At 42.0% G+C, this 20,000-nt stretch overlaps 1 protein-coding gene across 1 annotated transcript in view; it reads left to right on the top strand.

The window, feature by feature from the left end:
- Positions 1-20,000, top strand: part of LOC145391941 (uncharacterized) — a 177,783-nt gene that overhangs the window by 113,260 nt on the left and 44,523 nt on the right. The window contains exons 8-10 of the mRNA XM_080266430.1: positions 5,197-5,430; positions 17,420-17,595; positions 18,664-18,810. Of these exons, the coding sequence (XP_080122556.1) occupies positions 5,197-5,430; positions 17,420-17,595; positions 18,664-18,810 (557 nt within the window). The remainder of the gene's footprint in view (positions 1-5,196; positions 5,431-17,419; positions 17,596-18,663; positions 18,811-20,000) is intronic.

The raw sequence follows: 20,000 nt of genomic DNA, 5'->3' as shown, positions 1-20,000 counted from the left end.
GTATCATTATGGATTTTGAACAAATTGTCAAGTCTAGCTTCATCAAATTTGTTGAGAATTTTAAATCATTGTATTAAATCTCCTATGTGTAGTTGCCTTTTGAGATAAAACATATTTATTTACTTTAGTCGATCTTCGTAGGGTAAATTTCGCAGCGATATTTTTGTGGCTCTCTGCTGCACTCTGTCGAGCCTGTCTTCGTCCATGATAAGATTCAGGGGCCACTGCTGTACACTGTATTCCAGGTGTGGTCTAACTAATGATATATAAAGCTTACAGATTATACCAGGGGTTTTATGAACAAAGTTCCTTGCGATGAAACCGAGCATTTTGTTTGCCTTGTTACTGGCTGCTATACACTGTTGCAGTTTTGGAGGTCATTGCTGATAATAACTCGTAGATCCTTCTCGTCCATTGCTTCCGTTAGTCTGGTATTGAACATAAGGTATTCATATTTATTTTTTTTTATTGTCAGAGTAAATTGCCTTATATTTATCCACGTTAAATTTCATCTGCCGTCTTTCATTGCAGTTTATTAACCTATCCAGTTTGTTTTGTATAGATTCACAGTCTGCTTTCGTAACTACTTTGTCTCCAGTTGTCGCGTCATCTACAAATTTCTCTACCTTAGTAGTGAGTCCATGTTCTAGATCATTGATATAAATAGTGAAAAAGAACTGGTCCTAGAACTGACCCTTGAGGAACCCTGCTTGTTGCTTCTAGCCAGTCTGATGATTCGCCATTTATCACTACACGCTGCGTACGATTCGTTAACCAGTCACCAATCCATGAACATTCATTAATTTGTTAGAGAGGCCGTGGGCTTTTAGTTTTTCTTGTAGTCTTAGATGGGAACCTTATCAAACGCTTTATGGAAATGTAGGTAGATTACATCCGACGGTATTTTTGCGTCCCAGTTATCGTATATGTTTGTAAAAATATCAAACAAATTTGAGGCGTGATCTGCTGTTACGAAACCCGCGCTGGTTGTCTGTTATACGATTATGATTATTGAGAAACATGGTAATTTTATCTCTAATAATATTTTCTTTCCAAAATTTTGCATAGTTCTCACGTTAGGCTTAATGGACGGTATTTTGTGGCACTTTTTTTTTTTTTTAATCTCGCTTTGGAAAGATCGGTGATATATTGGCAGGCTTCCATTAATTAGGTACCCTACTTTCAGTAAATGATTTATTGAATGTTTTAGTAATAGGAAAGGCTGACTGTCTGTAACATTCATGCAGTATGCGAGGAGATATCTGATCTGAGCCAGTTGATTTATTTGGGTTGATTTTCTTAAAATAACACTTCGTGTCTTGTCACTTCGTTGATTGATAACATATCATCTTGTGGTCCTGTGAAAACTGACTGAGGGATGGAAATGTTTACACTCTTTTCTTTTGTGAAAACCCTGTGAAATAAATCGTTCAGTAATGCTGCTGTTGCCTGGTTATCATGGACGAGATCACCTTCAGAACTTATTAGAGGGCCTAGCCTATCCTTTACATTTTTCTTACTCATCACAATGAAAATAAAAATAATGTTGGGTTTGGTTTTGCTTCACGAGAAATTTTCTCCTCGTCGTCTCGTTTAGTTTCCCGAATAATTTGCGAACATTGCCGCTGTAGTATAATTTTATATTTTTCCATGCTCTTGCCACCAATGACTTCTTCAGTATTCTTCGACATCCAGACCAGATTATTAATGTAATTATTTTTTCAGCAACTTCTGGGTATATTTTTTCGTTAGACATCAATCGATTACTGAATATTTTCCACATTTCTTCACCGTTATCCACCTATAGTAACTTAATCCAGTTAGTATTAGAAATTTCCTTTCACATGATACTGAAGTTATTATAATTTTTTTTAAACTAGGAACTAAAAGGCTATTTATACTGGTCTTATAGTTGATGTTTACTTCAAGTCTAATGATGTTATAATCGCTGTTACTAAAAAATTGTCACCAACATCACATAAATGTACTAGATCAGTGTCCGCTGCTGGGTGAAGGTCGAGAATATTATTACCGCGCGTTGGTGTATTCACTGCCTGACTTAGAACTGCATCGTTCATCAGTTCTAACCACCTGTTCCCTTCTTCAGCTGGACACGAGTTTTTCCAGTCAATATTCAGATTATTAAAGCCTCCCAGAATACCGAAATCTGTGTCTTTTATTACTGATTTATTTCGTCATACAGAATTATACCATTTTCATCATTTAACTTGGGTGGTCTGTATATTACACTGAGAAGAATAGCTTTACTACTCTGTGGAACTTTCGATATACACAGAATAGTATGTTTCAACATCCATTTTTTTTTTTTTTTAATCTTTACCGCATTTACATGACTCTATCTAGGCTATACATTAGTGCTCCCCCGCCGGTTTTGTGCAGTCTTGATCTTTCATATATAGTGTAGTTTAGTAGTGATGCTTCTCCAATTCCGTGTTTGTCACGAGGGATTAACGTGATTCTGTAATCATAATTATGTCAAGATTTTCGGTAGTTGCATAACTAATTAATGTGCTTCGCTCTGAAATAATACTTGCTGCGATATATATATATATATATATATATATATATATATATATATATATATATATATATATATATATATATATATATATATATATATATATATATAGATATGTATGTATGTATATCCATGGTATGGCTGGATCAAGTAGGGCTGTGAGACACTAAACTTCGCCTGTTTAATTGTTTTAACGCTTCTTTAAGCCACTGATGGCCTGGCAGTCCCTCTCTTCCCACTAATCTCCTGATTTTCTACCTGCACCCAAGGTGAGCTCAGGTGCACCTGATTATCCTGGTTATCTGGTCTCACCTCACTTACCCAACCCACATTGGCTTCAGGATTGGATTATTAACAGCTGTGCCATTAACTGTCCCTCCTTCCACCTCGCTATCACTACCTATAGCATGCCTGACACTGTCATCCAGCACCCCACCTAACTTAGCCTCTCTTACCCTATTGAGGTGAAGGCCGCCTCTACCATACAAACCCCTATCATGACTAAAATTATCCCAAACATCAACAAAATTACACCCTTCTTTCAGCACAGCCTTTCTGGCCTGCTACTGACTCCTATCATGCTACTCAGGAGCACAGGACCAGCGTCAAATCTTGGTAACAAACCACAGACAACTAACTTCCTATGGCATTCCTTGAACTTCTTAAGTCCTTATACTTCCTAAGAACCTCCTCTGACCTGCCTGAAGCTACATTAATAGTCCCTGCACAGTAACAGACCAAATCCCCTGAGGTGTTGCTAAGTCATCAACACTCTCACTGACGACCTATATCCTACACCCAGGAATGCAAAACTGTTTCCTCCTAGAACCCTTGGCACAAAACTTCGTCTCCTGGTGCCTAATCAATGAATCCCCAACAAGGACGAGGCTAGGCTCATCTGCACTTCATCCTCCAGCACCTGAAACCAGTTCTTAAAGCCTCAGTCCTGTCACTGCTACTTACCTTAGCCTTGCACCCTCCCTTGACTGGCTGGAAGCTATCACTATCATCTAGCACGGTCTCAAACGGAGCTATGGTGGTACCAATCTTAAGTGGCGGTTTGGGTGGGGCACGAACCTCTGTACAGAGTTGCCACGTGTTCCATACCCGCTATGTGAACGGCTCAGATATATGTAATAGGCATCACAATAAGATAAACACATAAGAATATACTGGTAACGTGTGTGTTATAATATATGAAAGAACAGTAAACTGATTGTGCGTAAAATATTTATATGGCAATACAGAAACGTGGCATAATTATTTTACAGTGTTGCTTAAAAAAAAAATAGTCTCTTTTATTGACTGTTACCGTATTTCTGGGGTTGGTAATAATGTCACAATTATGATTATAAGATAATGTGCAGGAATATAAGCAAAAATATGCCAGTTTCTTAGTAAAAAAAAATATATACATTAAACCCTCGTGAGCGGCAACACTCACACACACCCAGTCCGACCCGGTCATCTGTGAGGAATAGAGGAATAGGCCTGTTTGGGGACACCTCTTAAAAGAAACGCGCCAAGACTTTAACCTCCTGGGTGGTGTGGAAATAAAGTCAAATTTACAATATGTACATTATAACGTAAAAGAAAATAACCAAAATGTATCCTAAAATACCACAGACGAGAGAGAGGGGGGGGGGGAGGCAGACCAGGGGCAGTGTTGAGTGCAGCTTAGTGAGAGATGAAGGAAGGGAGGGAAGGAGGGAGAGAGTGACTGAATGAAAACAAATCATGGCGCCACAACAACGAGGTCATCTGGCGCCATATGTAAAACAATAATATTTTTAAACAATTAGATATAATAAACACAAAATAAAGAAATGAAAGCACAAGTTTATAAGTCACTCATAAAAGAAACAAAATTCCCAAGGGTGAAGCACATCTCCCCAAGGAGAGAGAGAGAGAGAAGGCAGGCAAGGGACAGTGTTGAGTGCATTGTCAAGCTGAGGGAAAGATGAAGGGAGGGAAGGAAGGAGGGCGAAAATGATTGAATGAAAAGGCGCCGTAACACCGAGGTCATCTGGCGTCATATGTAAAACAATAATATACTAAAAAACAAAATAAAGAAATGAAAGCACAAGTTTAGAAGACATAAAAGAAACAAAATTCCCTAGGGTGACGCAGATCTACCCCCAGGAGAGAGAGAGAGAGAGAGAGAGAGAGAGAGAGAGAGAGAGAGAGGCATCGCGAGTATGGAAAACGTGGCAACACTGTACAGAGGTTCGTGCCCCACCCAAACCGCCACTTTAGAATGGTACGACCATAGTCTAGTTTCTAAGTTATCTACCTTTGCTAACACTTCTGCTTCCACTTCCTGTATATGCACTGCCTTAGAATCACCATTCCAGCCTTATTCTCCCAACCTTTCAACGTATCACTTAATGCTTCAGTTGCCTCACTATTTTTCCTAATTTCTAAGCTAAACCTACCTGCTAACTACAAAACAGACAACACGTGCACTCACCTTTCTCTTTCGCCATGACGTCCCTTACAAACAACATGGTACACACACAGCAGGCGAATCGTTGGGCAGGCGCCATTTTAACGGGCTTAGGAGAGCTCCGACCACATCTTTATCTGAGCAGGTCAGAGGTCAGGCTGAGGAAACAGGTCAGAGGTCAGACTGAGGAGCAGGTCAGTCACTCCCACAGACCTATCTGCGGGCGTGGTGTGGGCGTGGGATGCAGACGACCAGGAAAACAGCGCCAACGGCCGCCTCACCTACTCCATCGAGAAGAACATCATCGAAGAACGCTCGGGCCAGGCCATGTTCACCATCAACCCAGACACCGGCCTCGTGACCACCGCCATCTGTTGCCTGGATCGGGAAACAACGCCGGAATATCACATACAAGTGGTTGCCGTGGATGGAGGTGGACTAAAAGGTGAGTGGATGGATGTGTGGATTAATGTGTGTGTGTGTGTGTGTGTGTGTGTGTGTAGATATGGAAATAGTGGCCAGCTTAAGAAAAGAAGCAAAAAAATGAGCATTACTACTGCCACTTCTTGTTTGGATGGGGAAACAACGCAAGAATATCATATACTAATGGTTGCCGTGGATGGAGGCGGAGTAAAAGGTAAGTAGATGGATGGGTTGAAAGATGTGTGTGTGTAGATACGATAATCGAAGTTAGTGTGAGAATGGAAGCAAAAAAATGAGCTTCATCACAACCTCCATCTCTTGTTTGGATCAGGAAACAGCGCCGTGGATGATGGCAGACTGAGAGGTAAATGAACTGTTGGTTGAGTGAATGTGTATGGATTGAGACTTCAAAGGCAATGGTAAGTCGTCATGAAGAGTGATCTACTTGCTCCGATGGTACACCCAGTTACTGATTTATATATTATTTCTGATTTGAGTGAGAGAAAAATTGTCATATTTTTTGCATCGAAAGCTCTGATACTGTGTTTAATCCCGCTACAGTTTTGTTTATTTTTCAACGGGCCACCACTCAGTCCTTCACCATCTTGCAGTATCATTGGCGTTTCTTTCGAGACCTGTCACTGAAGAGTCACATTCCTTTTCTTTTAAAATCCACTTCCTAGATATAGGGTGTGCTGAACCGATGCTGTACTTACTTCAACCCAGCACAGTTGCTGACTTTTTTCAGGGATCTTTTTTGCCTCACTTTGGAGTACAGCTCTTTTGGCAGTGAAGTGGACTGGGGGCTCATCACATACAGCTTTTCTGCGGAGGGTAGAGTCAAATGCTTTTCAACTCCCCTCCTTTCGCTGCCTTTTTACAGCCTTTCTCCTCACTGCAGTGTTATTATCTCATTTCGTACTGACGCTATTTCAATGGGCACTGCCTTTCTAAGCCGTATGCTTGTATCCTTCACCGTTTCATTGGGCTCGCAAAATCCGTCAAGCAATTCCCTCTCACCTCTTTTCTGTCATACTCTCTAATACCAGAATAAAGATCGTGTATACAGTTGGCCAACTCCTGATCTGATTTCTTCCCTCTGTATTTTCCTGTGCCTATAACATCCAGTCTTTTAAATACGGTTGTTTCTACATTTCAGAATAAACAGATCATTATTGTAGCCTTCCTTGTTTAATTTTCTCTAGAAATGACAAATGTGCAGACTTCCAGCCTTTAGTTTCTCTTCTAACAACAAATATTTGTTCTGGATGTTGAAGTGAAGGCATTTTTCTGCGCTCCACCATGCAAGTGGTAAATATTTTAAGTGTGGATCAACGCACATTCCGACCCCACCTCAGTAATGCAACACTGGGGGTACCGCATGCAAATAAAAACCTGTCCCATTTTAAAATACAACAAAGACAGGATGAAAATGTCAGAAAAAGTGAAACGTTGTAAAATAAAGTAGGGTCATTGCCGTCAGTAGTGCAGTGACCACAAATAAATAAACGAGGAGGGAAAACATGTATTGCCAATTGGAGCCCCTTCAGCCCCGTGCCATATCATCTAGTCTGGCTGTTGCAAAGGTTTTTAATAATTTTCAGAGACTTTCAGACTGGAGGAGTGAACTAAAAATGTGATTCACGCCTATTCTGCTGTAAGTGGTGTTCCTTTTGAATAAAACCTCTTGTTGGCGGGAAAAAATATGGATAGATATATAGACAGATAGATAGGTGGATGGATGGATGGCTGTTACAGACAGATAGATAGATAGATGGAAGGGTGTATGAGAGATAGATGGGTTGATAGATATAGATAGATAGGTACGTAGGCAGATAGAAAGATAGATAGGTGGATGGATGGATGGAAGGATGTTACAGGTAGATAGATAGATAGACAGATAGATAAACAGATAGATCGAATTAATACATCACCTTAGACAAGAGTTTTACACGTATGACTGCAAACGTAACATCAGTAGGTAGAGCAACAAAATATTCCACTCAAAATAATTGTCGTTTATGGCTGGCAAATTATCTTATTTCATATATTGTACTTTTTTGCATTTGGTCCGACGGTGAGAATATTAATTGTAGTACGGTTGACACTTATTCCCAGTTACAGCTGCTGAGAGAGAGAGAGAGAGAGAGAATGTGTGTGTGTGTGTGTGTGTGTGTGTGTGTGTGTGTGTGTGTGTGTGTGAGAGAGAGAGAGAGAGAGAGAGAGAGAGAGAGAGAGAGAATGAATTCATCCGATTTATACGAAACTTCTTGGAAGGGTTAAGGGTCAGGGGAGAGTAAAATAAATTGATTATGATAGTATGTGAAGGTCAAGATCACAGGACAAGGTCAGGTGCGCGCCCCTTAGATCAAACTGGTGGACGCGGGTACAGTACTCTCTGAATACCCCTTCTTGTTTATCTCTAGTCCAGCTCATAAAATAGAGGCTGATCTTTATTTTTTTTATTGGAAGAAAGAAGGAACCAAAGGCCAGAAACCCGGAAGACTGTTCCCTCCAAGAAAAGAATATAAACAAGATAACAGATAGCCAGTTCAAGATCCGTTCAATTCGAGATGCCTGGACACACTGCGTTTAGAAGACTGGAGGTCATAGGCAGAAGGAAATACAATAGAAGACAGTTCCAGAGTTGACCTGTTCCATATATGATGACTAGGAGTAACGGCATACCTACCTACGTACTTACCTGCCTGCTTACCTACCTACTTATTTACCTACCTACTTACCTGCCTACCTACACTTGAGATCATAGGAAGCAGGAAATACAGTCAGAAGAAGTCAGTTCCAGAGTTGACCTGTTGCATACATGAAGGACTAGAAGTAACGGTTAACTTACCTACTCTCTGTACCTACCTACACTGGAGGTCATAGGCAGTAGGAAATGCAGACAGAAGCTGACATTTCCAGAGTTGACCTGTTGCATACATGAAGGAGTAGGAGGAAAGGTTAATTCTTGCATTAGAGAGTTGGACAGAAATTGCCCTCCTCCTGCAGTCCACCATCGTCCTTTCGGGGGATAGGGAGAGGGATGAGAGACGTGTTTAGAGCCAGGCAGTAAAGTGTAGAGGAAGCTTCCTAACACCTATTCCTAAGATATTTATTTTTCTTATTACACCTTGCCGTCCTCATCTGTGTTACTTAAATCATTATGATGTCACCATCCTCTGCATAAATGACGTGCAAAACGATATTAGCCAGCCGTATCCAAAAACAAATCGCTAAGGAAAAGGTGTTAGGGAGCTGTCCCTAATCGCAGAGAATACAGGGCTTGGTTATATCAGTGCCACCACGTGAAGGCCTCTCTCTCTCTCTCTCTCTCTCTCTCTCTCTCTCTCTCCAGCATCATGAGAAGAATATAAACAGTTTCGAGTTTTGGTATGTATGGGGTAAGTGAAGGCTATGGCTCCCTAACACCTTTTCCTTAGCGATTTATTTTGCTTTATACACCTGGCTACTCTTTTGTATACTGTTTACAGCTTTTTATTTCCGAGTTAAACACAAAATTGATTATTAACTAGCTTTATGCAGAAATAAATCGCTAAGGGAGAGGTGTTAGGGAGCTTCCTTTACCGACGAGAATCTTTGCCGGGGTGTAAGGACAGAGGTTCATAAGGAAGCTCCCTAATACCTCTTCCTTAGCGATTTATTCTTTTATATGTTTAGTTAATATCCTTCTGTACGTTATACACGCAGAGTATGGCGATGTTAGAAGGATTTATATAACACAAAATTGGACAGTAAGGTGTAAAAAAGAAAATAAATCGCTTCTGAGAAAGTGTTAAGTGGCTCATTTTGTACGTTATGTATGTATGGTCTGGCCATGTTAGAAGGATTTATCTAAAAGAATTGGACAGCAAGGTGTAATAATCAAAATAAATTGCTTAAAAAAAAAAGTGTTAGGGAGCTCCTCTTGTACCTTATATATGCAGGGTATGGCGGCCTTAGAAGGATATATATCAAAGAATATGCCAGTAAAGTGTAATAAGCAACATAAATCGCTTAGGAAAAGGTGTCAGGGAGCTTCCTTAACCGAGGAGAATAGGCCTCATAAAATCATTATGTTGTTAGGACTCTAAAATATCATAAATAATAGCTAGTAGCATAGATGTAATCTAGAAGGTTAAGTCAGTCATGGCTAGGGCCGGCAGGAAATATTATCGTCTGCACATTCCCTCTGAGGAATGTGTAGTCTGCACCTCGTGACGCCTGATAGCAATACACATATACACACACACAGGCTTCTAGAACATTTGACAACCGTATAATCCACGTGACAGTAGCTCTCATATACGAGAGAGAAGCGAGAAGACAGAAGGCGTTAGGAGGCTGGAGAAGAGAGAAAGGGGGTCTAGCAAGAGAGGCTGCGAGAGAGCAAACATAAAACCACTCTCACCTCAATACCTCTTGTGAGACAAACTTAGTATAAAATTTTGAGATATTCCCTCTGAAGAAATAAACTACAATCAAACCCCAGTATTCATCTCTATCTTCTCATGTCACCGGCTACAAGTGAACTGAGGTTATCTCCCCACATATCCACTCACTATTACCTACACCTCGGCTACGACTACTATATAATCAATTACAGGACCGACAGTGGGAATGGAAATATTTTGGGGGCTGCCAGGAAAGTCGGCATTTTTTTCCTCATATGGGATTCCCAGGCTTATATATACCCTGGGGAGAGAGGCAACGAGGTATTATGATCAGGGAGATAGAGTGCAGGGTGAGGGAGGAGGAGGAGGGGAGAGAAAAGAAGTGGGAAGGAGAGGGGAAGAGGAATACGAAAGGAGAGACCAGGGAAGGTCACAGAAGATAGATAGATACACAGATAGGCAGGTATGTAGGTAGGTAGATAGAGCGGAGGAGGAGGAATACAAAGGAGAGCAAACAGCAACAGAGCTTATGGTCCTTTCGAGGCTGCTTTTTACAGATAGACTATGACTACGAGGTCTACTTTTACATGCTGAAGGATAAGGGCAGTAAAGCAAGGAGCCCCCCCCCCCTCTCAAGTTAATACTGGCAGGAAAAAGTGAGAAGGACCACTATGAGGCATGGAAAAACTTACATGGAACTTTCATAGGAAAGACTGAAAAGGAAAAGTTACATTCTACAATACTTTATCTATAAGCTACCAGTTTGAATAACCTGAAAGAGAAAGTAATAAAGTAAAATGAATAATAAAATAAATAAATAACTAAGGCATGACATTATGTATGGGTACGTTGAGGTAACAGGGCGTCTGTAGACGCAGTGTGGAAAATGCACAGTGTGGATGTTCGGGGGTGGTGCGGCAGCCTTGCCTGGCGCTTTTAAGGTAGGCAGTAGTCAATCAGGCCCCAGCTCCGTTCACTGAGACAGGGTGGAGAAGAAGAAGAAGAAAAAGCAGGAGCAGCAGAACAAGATGGAGATGGAGAAAGAAAAGGTGAATGAGGAGGAGGAGGAGGTGGTGGTGGAAAGGGAGAAAGAAATGGAAAAGGAGAAGGGAAGGGAGAGGGAGAAGGAAAATGAGAAGGAAGGCAGAGAAAGGAGGAGAGGGAGAAGGCGATGGAGGAGAAAGAGAGGGAGAAGGAGAGAGAGAGGGAGAAGGGAGAAAAGGAGAGAAAAACAGAAGAAGGAAGGAAGGAAGGCAGCGGTAAGGGAAAGATGAAGAGCAACTCAGGGAGTCTCGGGGCCTTGCCAGTGAATGGAAAATGACAGAAAATATTCCCTTTGAAACTCATTTTTTGGGGCGATGGAAAAATGCGACAAATTTAAGGCTTTTTTAGGGGAGCAGCGACCCATGGGAGTTAATGTAAGGGGGATGGAGGGATGGAGGGGGGGAGTTGTATGGGGAGAGATGGAAGTAGGGAGAGCTGTAGGAGGAGAAATGGAGAAAGGGAGAGTTGAAAGAGGAGGATTGGAGGAGAAAGGGGAGTTGTAAGAGGAGGGATGGAGGAAGGGAAAGTTGAGAAAGGAGGGATGGAGGGAGGGAGAGTTGTAAGGGGTGAGATGGAGGTAGGGAGAGAATATTAAGAGGGATGGAGGGAGGGGGATCTGTAAGAGCAGGGGTGAATGGAGGAGGGAGGAGGCGCCTTTTCGAAGTTGGATAAAAACATAATTGACGAAGACAAGGCAGTTTCCATTTTACAGACACTTTGCTATGGGAAGAATTTTTATGCTTGAAATTCACGAATCTGGTGACGTCGTACACAGGTTATTATGCACCTTGCATTCGATTTTTTTGCAACTCTGAAAACTATTGACATGATGGCAGCGAGAGAACGAAGGGTTATATCTCATCATAGGACTGTGGTATGCAAGGTAAAACTGAGAGGAGCATTGAAGATAAAGGGATAGAAGTATTATGGAAGACTGGAAGAGAAGCTGGAAAACAGAGCCGTGGTAAATCAGTAGCAGGTAAAGGTAGCAAGGTAGAGTCAGTGAAATGGGGCTGGAATGTTGCGTAGAGTACATACGAGTGTAGGAAGTGTTTGGTTGGCAATGCTAAGACAGTGTGAAGAGGGAGAAGTAACTATTTTCCCAAAGTCTGACGAAAATATAGAGGAAAAATCGAACCATCTGTAACACGCACTGGTAGAGATAGGATTTTCATTGTGTTTAGCCAGTTGTAAATTTTCTTTGTACAGAACTTGGAAGGTAGTTGTTTCTTTCACTGTACAGCTTGCTGGAATCCAGGGGTTCAAAGGACAAAGGAGGAAGGAGAGAAAGACCTGGCTAGAGTGGACACAAGAAAGGGGATCAAATAAATGAAGGAGGGAATGTGTTGAGAGTAATAAAAAAAAATGTGTGTGTGTGTGTGTGTGAGAGAGAGAGAGAGAGAGAGAGAGAGAGAGAGAGAGTTCAAATTCAAATTCAAATAACTTTATTTCCACTAAGCAGTGGTTATTAATAAAGATACATGTTCCGATATATAGTAAGTACAGTACATTGAAAACATGAAAAATCAGTAAAAATGAAGACAAATTTAGAGCAAAATAAAATCTCAATTGGGATTTTTATCTTGCAAATGCATCCAAGGTATTTCAAGTCATAAAACTTTTTTCTCTCCCATAAGAAAACACAGCAGCCTAGATTTGAATACTGGTAGGCTACTGGCGTTGGTTATTAAAGCAGGCAATTCATTCCAGAGCTTCGGGCCCTGTACAGCGAGTGACCTGGCACCAGTGCTAGTGTGGACTCTTGGTACATATAGGCTATTTTGTTGTCTGGTTACACTTCCAGTCACGTTATGCACAGAAGCAAAGGACATAAACCATTCAGGGTACACACCACGCAGTATCTTATACATAGTACAGTACGTATCAAATGCATGCTTTTGTTTAATATTTAGCCATCTTAACTCTTTCAGGACTGGAGAAACATGATCTTATTTCCTCATTCCACCTACAGCAACTTTAGCAGCAAAGTTCAATAGTTTCTGGGCACTGTGTATAAGAGTTCCGTTGGTTGTACCCCATATCCTAATACAATAATTAATCAAGCTCAATACAAGAGCTTGAATTATGATTATACGAGTCTGTTTCTGGAAATTGTCACTTAAACGATTTATATACATCAATGTCCCCATGACTTTTTTATTTAACTCATTAATATGCACATCAAAGTTCATATACTTATCTATATAAAGACCTAAATTTTTAACATAACTACTAGGAGTGATGTTATTGCCATCAAACTTTACAGTTGTATTAGCAGGTATACGTGATAAAGAGTTGTCGATTTCCAATAAAAATACACTGAGTTTTATTTGGGTTAATCATGAGACCATTCCTAAGAAAATACTGATTAGCTTTGACAAGGGTTTCTTCAGTCTCAGTGATAAGATCCTCCAGATTATTTATAGTACCTGTATGAAAAAATTGTGTATCATCAGCATATTGTGTTAATATACAGTTATTTAAATAAGCTGATATGTCATTTACATAGATATTGAATAAAAGTGGACCTAGAATTGAACCTTGTAGGACCCCGTAAGTTACATTCTGCTTTGTAGATACAACATCATTTAATCGAACAGACTGAGTTCTGTTACTAATGTAACTATTAATCCAAAACGAATTGATTTTTACCTTGGCACATTTATCTATGAGGATGTCATGGCTAACACTATCAAAAGCTTTAGAGAGGTCACACAAGGTTAACAGAGATATTTTCTTTTGGTCCATATTGTCATAAATTTCATCAGTTATAACAGTAAGAGCAGTCTCAGTAGAAAGCTTTGATCGGAAACCATGCTGAGTGTTAGATAAAAGTCTCTTTGTTTCTAAAAAGTTTAACAGTTGATTAGCAACTACCTTTTCTAATATTTTAGAAACAGTAGGTAATAGTGAGATGGGCCTATAATTATTAACATTGTTGATATCACCTGTTTTAAAGACGGGGACAACCAACGCGTGTTTCCATGTCGTAGGGAATGTAACCGTGCCCTAGGGCTGGAAAGGTGGTCCGGATGATGATGATGATAAAATGATCCTGTAAAGAGGTGAGGAAATGTAGAAATAAAAGAGAAAAAAGGTGAAAAAATGAAGGACGAACGTGAAAGAATGCTAACAAATGGGAGTGAAGGAAGAAGCGGATGAAAAGTGTATTTAGAGAGGGTGATGAATGATAAAGGTGCAAGCAGAGCGATGGTAAGGCGGGCTGAGTACCCTGGTGAGCAGAGAGGGAAGGTGGTGCCGGGAAAGGTGACACTGGTGCAGCTGATGCATACGGTGAAATAGTTGGAAAACGGGCTGCTGTGAAGGCGAAAAATTGGCTGCTGTGAAGGCGAAAAATTGGCTGCTGTGAAGGCGAAAAATTGGCTGCTGTGAAGGTGAAAACTGGGCTGCTGTGAAGGTGAAAATTGGGCTGCTGTGAAGAAGGTTAAGATGAGCTGCTGTGAAGGTGAAAAATGGGCTGCTGTCAAGGTGAAAATTGGGCTGCTGTCAAAAACTGTAAAATGGGCCGCTGTAAAAAGGTTGAAAATAGACTGCAGGCCAAAACTGAAAATTGGGCTGCTGTGAAGGTGAAAATTGGGCTGCTGTGAAGGTGAAAATGGGCTGGTATCTGGTGTCGATGAAGTATAATAATGTAAAGGTTTTCATGAGTGATGGAGTGATTGGAATGAAATGTTTGCTGAAAATTCTTAAAAGCCTGAATGACAGGGACTATAACAGCAGAATGGAGGAAGGCTGTGATAGTGTCCTTGCACAGAAATAAAGATAATGGAGGTGTGTGTAGAAATTACCATGGTTTGAGTCAGTAGAGAGTAGGAGGGAATGGATATGCAAGAATGATACAGAGAAAGGGATATATCAGAAGGAGTGGTGAGTAACGAACAGGGATGCGTTAGGAGTGAGTGGCTGTGTGTGTGTATACAAGGAGACTGATAGTGTAGAAAGCTTGTGAAAAGAAATGTAGGGTCGTTATGGCATTCATGGGTCTAGAAAAAGCATATGACAAGGTATAGAGAGAGAGGTTATGGAAGATTTTGCATGTGTAAGGTATAAAGGGAAAGCTTGTGAATGCACCCTATATAATAGTAAATATACCAGAAAACTAAGTGGCAGCAGAATAAGTACAGTAGTAGTAGCATTAGTAGTAGTAGTAGTAGTAGTAGCAGTAGTAGTAGTAGTAGTAGCAGCAGCAGCAGCAGTAGCAGTAGCAGGTGTAGTGGCAGTAGTAGTAGTACTAGTAGTAGTAGTAGCAGTAGTAGTAGTAGTGGTGGTAGTAGTAGTAGTAGTAGTAGTAATAGTAGTAGTAGCAGTAGTAGTAGTAGTAGTACTAGTAGTAGTAATAGTAGTAGTAGCAGTAGTAGTAGTAGTAGTAGTAGTAGTAGTAGCAGCAGCAGCAGCAGCAGCAGTAGTAGTAGTGCTAGTAGTAGAGGCACAAGATCATCAGCCCTCAGGCCTGTCTCTCTGGCGGGTATGGATTACGAAGCTACAGTGGTCCAGAGTCGCACAGACCAGCGACTCCAATAGTTTAATGTCTTTATTTACACTGTAATATCGATAAATAAAAAAATAAAATAATAATAGTAATAGTAGATGGTTGGTCAGCACAGCCGTTGGCGTGCTTGGGGCCAACGGATTGTAATATGAGGGTTAGTGTTAACCTTCACATTACAACTTCAAATGGTGAACTGTATTAGCAAGGTTGGTTTTGATCTTCACAATATAATTCACCAATGGATGAAGGTGATTAAGTGCTAGTAGTAGTAGTAGTAGTAGTAGTAGTAGTAGTAGTAGTAGTAGCAGTAGTAGCAGCAGCAGCAGTGGCAGCAGCAGCAGCAGCAGCAGCAGCAGCAGCAGCAGCAGTAGCAGCAGCAGCAGCAGCGGCAGCAGCTGCTGCAGCAGCAGCAGCAGCTGCGGCAGCAGCAGTAGTAGTAGTAGCCGCTGCTGCTGCTGCTGCTGGCAGCAGCAGCACCAGCAGCAGCAGCAGCAGCAGCAGCAGCAGTAGCAGTAGTAGTAGTAGTAGTAGTAGTAGTAGTAGCAGCAGCAGCAGCAGCAGCAGTAGTAGTAGTAGTAGTAGTAGTAGCAGCAGCAGCAACAGCAGTAGCAGCAGCAGTAGTAGTGCTAGTAGTAGTAGTAGTAGTAGTAGTAGTAGCAGCAGCAGCAGCAGCAGTAGTAGCAGTAGCAGTTGTAGTGGCAGTAGTAGTTTCAATTTCAATTTCAATTTCAATCAGCTTTATTTCGTATCTCTCGATAGACAGAAAATAATACATTTCCCCATCATAAAGATAGTAGTGTAACAGCAGCAGCAACAGCACCGCATAAGCAGCAGCAGCAGTACATACATACCCGGTAATTATACAAAATACTGTACATATGTACATTACACAGTAGTTGGTGTACTGTACAATTATATATAAAAGAAAAAATCACATTAAAAAACCTGAAGGCATCACAGCACACACACATTATTATCCTATTAGAGAAAAAATAGCATCAATAAAATATTTAACAAGAAATGTCCAAGGTAAAAAACAAAGCTGTCATCAATACAATTCAAAAGAAGTCCTACGTGAAATATACAGCTGGCATCAATACACAATACACAAGGTCCAATAAAATATATAAGATAGCATCAGTAAAAAATAAAAGGTCCAAACAAAATATCAAAGCTAGCAGTAGTAGTAGTAGTAGCAGTAGTAGTAGTAGTAGTAGTAGTAGTAGTAGTAGTGGTGGTAGTAGTAGTAGTGGTAACAGTAGTAGTAGTAGTGGTAACAGTAGTAGTAGTAGTAGTGGTAATAGTAGTAGTAGTAGTAGTAGTGGTAATAGTAGTAGTAGTAATAGTAGTAGTAGTAGTAGTAGTAGTGGTGGTAGTAGTAGTAGTGGTAACAGTAGTAGTAGTAGTAGTGGTAATAGTAGTAGTAGTAGTAGTAGTGGTAATAGTAGTAGTAGTAATAGTAGTAGTAGTAGTAGTAGTAGTGGTGGTAATAGTAGTAGTAGTAGTAGTAGTGGTAATAGTAGTAGTAGTAGTAGTAGTAGCAGTAGTGGTAATAGTAGTAGTAGTAGTAGTAGTAGTAGTAGTGGTAATAGTAGTAGTAGTAGTAGTAGTAGTAGTGGTAATAGTAGTAGTAGTAGTAGTAGTGGTAATAGTAGTAGTGGTAATAGTAGTAGTAGTAGTAGTAGTGGTAATAGTAGTAGTAGTAGTAGTAGTAGTAGTAGTAGTAGTAGTGGTACCAATAGTAGTATAATAGTTGTAGTGGTTATAGTAGTAGTAGTGGTAATAGTAGTAGTAGTAGCAGTAGTAGTAGTAGTAGTAGTAGTAGTAGTGGTAATAGTAGTAGTAGTAGTAGTGGTAATAGTAGTAGTAGTAGTGGTAATAGTAGTAGTAGTGGTAATAGTAGTAGTAGTAGTAGTGGTAATAGTAGTAGTAGTAGTGGTAATAGTAGTGGTAATAGTAGTAATAGCAGTAGTAGTAGTAGTAGTAGTAGTAGTATGTACAGCAGTACTACTAAGTGTAGCCGTCAATCACAAGTCACAGCCTGGCCTGTCGTCGCCACACAGGGACGGGGACGGTGGTGGTGCGTCTGGCGGATGTGAACGACAACTCGCCCCGCCTCACGCGACACCTGTGGCACGTGGAGGTGGACGAGACCTGGGGGAGCGACGCCCCCTCCAACCACACCCTCCTAGACATCTTCACCACCGACCACGACACCTCCAACTACTTCTTTTATAGGGTAGGTTGGAGTAGTGAGGATGCCAGTACGCTGTTCACTCTAACTTGGCCTAACATTGCCGTCCCTCCATCTTGAATCCTGAGTTGTGGCAGTAGATTACCACCAGGATATATGTATAACGTAAATTAGAGGATTCACATACTCTGCAGGGCAATGAAATGGCGGGGGACAGGGCGACGTGGTGGCGATTTGTTTGTGGTCACCCTTTTGCGGGATTGAGGGGTCTGGCAATAGTTAGACATACTCGTTTTACTTTCTCATCATCATCAATCCCATTTTGTCCCATATAAACTGGAGTATAGGGGCCTGGAGCTAGGATACATATTCCCGACATATAAGGCAATCGTGATCAGCCTCACACTCCCCTGAGTGGCATTATGCGAGCAGTAAACCCCAATCACCCCTCAGATGGAACCCATCCAGGCAATACCTGACTGGAGCGCCTTAACACACTAAACCACCAGATCTGAGTAGAGTCACCTGGACAGAGAGAGAGAGAGAGAGAGAGAGAGAGGAAGGGGGGAGCAACTTGGCCTCAAACTGCCGTCTCTCCAACTTGAATGCCGAGTAGTTGTAGCAATAGATTAACATAAGGATATGATGCTAGTCACGAAGAAGTGCCATGGAAAGGATGTAGAGCCGTAGCATTGCCTTTCTCTGCCACTAAGCTGTGTGCAGTAAGCTGCAAAAGGACGAAAATCTGGGCCAAGTTAAGAAGAAAGAACTATAGTAAATCGTCCTTATAGATGTAATCTTTTTGCTTTTCACAGACGCTTTCTGTTATTTTAATTAGGATATCAGAACACGATTTTGTTCAGTTGAAGAGTTAATATTTGTTCCCATTATTGTACAGACTTGCTTACTATCAGTACTCTGGTCAAGATCACCATGATTCTCTCTCTCTCTCTTTCTCTCTCTCTCTCTCTCTCTCTCCCCGCCTACCTATTACCTACCTCGCTACCTAATTACCCAGCCACCCATCCATCTATCTGTATATAATTCTATCTGTCTATCAGTCTGCATACTCACCCACCCAGCCAGCTATCTATCTATCTATCTATCTGTCAGGTGGTGGAGGGCAGCGGGTGGGGGTGGCAGTACTTCGCAGTGCGCACACAGGGGGCGGTGGGCCAACTCCACGCGCGCACCACCCTGGACTATGAGGACGAGGCGCAGCGCAGGGGCTTCCGCTTCATGGTGCAGGTCACCGACAGGGTAAGGCAGGGCTGGCAGGGGGAAGGCAGGGGTGGCAGGGTAGGCAGGGTAAGGCAGGGGTGGCAGGGTAGGCAGGGTAAGGCAGGGGTGACAGGGTAGGCAGGGGAAGGCAGGGGTGGCAGGGTAGGCAGGGTAAGGCAGGGGTGACAGGGTAGGCAGGGTAAGGCAGGGCTGGCAGGGTAGGCAGGGTGGCAGGGTAGGTAAGTGAAGATTGAGGGGAAATGAGGCAGGAAAAATACCGCCCATTGGGTTTTTGTTTAAGATGCTGGTCATTGGCAGGAGGGCGGCAGAGTAGGCAGGGAGGCGGCAGAGGGGAGGTATGGCAGGATCAGGCACAGTGTAGGGAGGTTCGGTTTACTTATGATGCAGGTCACTGGTAGAGTAAGGCAGGGGTGGCAAGGTAGGCAGGAGGGAAGGCAGAGGGGAAGTATGGCAGGATGAGGACAGCACATGGGATTTGGTATAAGAGGCAGGTCATTGGCAGGGTAGGCGGGGGTGGCAGGGTAGGCAGGGGGAAGGCAGAGGGTAAATAAGGGAAGATGGACGAGGCACAGTGCAGAGAAGTCTTTTTCTTGGTGTAGGACACAGACAGGGTAAGGCAGGGGAGGGGGGGGAGACGAGAGGCAGAAGGGGTTAAAAGACAGGACGAGGAGCAGCGCAGGGAGTTAAGATTTAGCACCCGTGTGACAGCAAACTCTCATCCCTTTTCTTTCCAACCCTCAAATGCAAGAGTTAACTATTACTCCCAGTCCTTCATGTATGCAGCAGGTCAACTCTGGAACTGTCTTCCTCTATCTATATTTCCTACTGCTTATGACCTCCAGTTTTTAAAACCCAGTGTGTCCAGGCATCTCGAAATTAATGGATCTTGAATTTGGCTGTCAGTCATTTTGTTTTTACTTTTTTCTTGGAGGGGACACTCTTGCAGGCTTCTGGCCTTTGGTTCCTTCTTCCTTGCATTAATAAAACACTGTAAGTGACAAGTAGCATATGGCAGGGGACGGGGATAGGGGGACGAGAGGAGGAAGAGGGTAGTAGGGGGTAGGGAAGGCGCAAAGCAAGGGATTGTGATTCACGGTAGAGAGACAGGGTAAGGCAGGGCAGAAAGGTGAGGGGGAAAGGTAGGCAGGGTAAGGCAAGGAGGCAGCTTGGTGGGGTAGGCAGGTCTGGCAGGTGAGAGAGAGAGAGAG

This window comes from Coenobita brevimanus, chromosome 20, assembly GCF_032717465.1.
Source record: "Coenobita brevimanus isolate Jiangsu-jjx chromosome 20, ASM3271746v2, whole genome shotgun sequence".
Classification (NCBI taxonomy): domain Eukaryota; kingdom Metazoa; phylum Arthropoda; class Malacostraca; order Decapoda; family Coenobitidae; genus Coenobita; species Coenobita brevimanus.
This window is presented reverse-complemented; position numbering and strand designations above follow the sequence as displayed.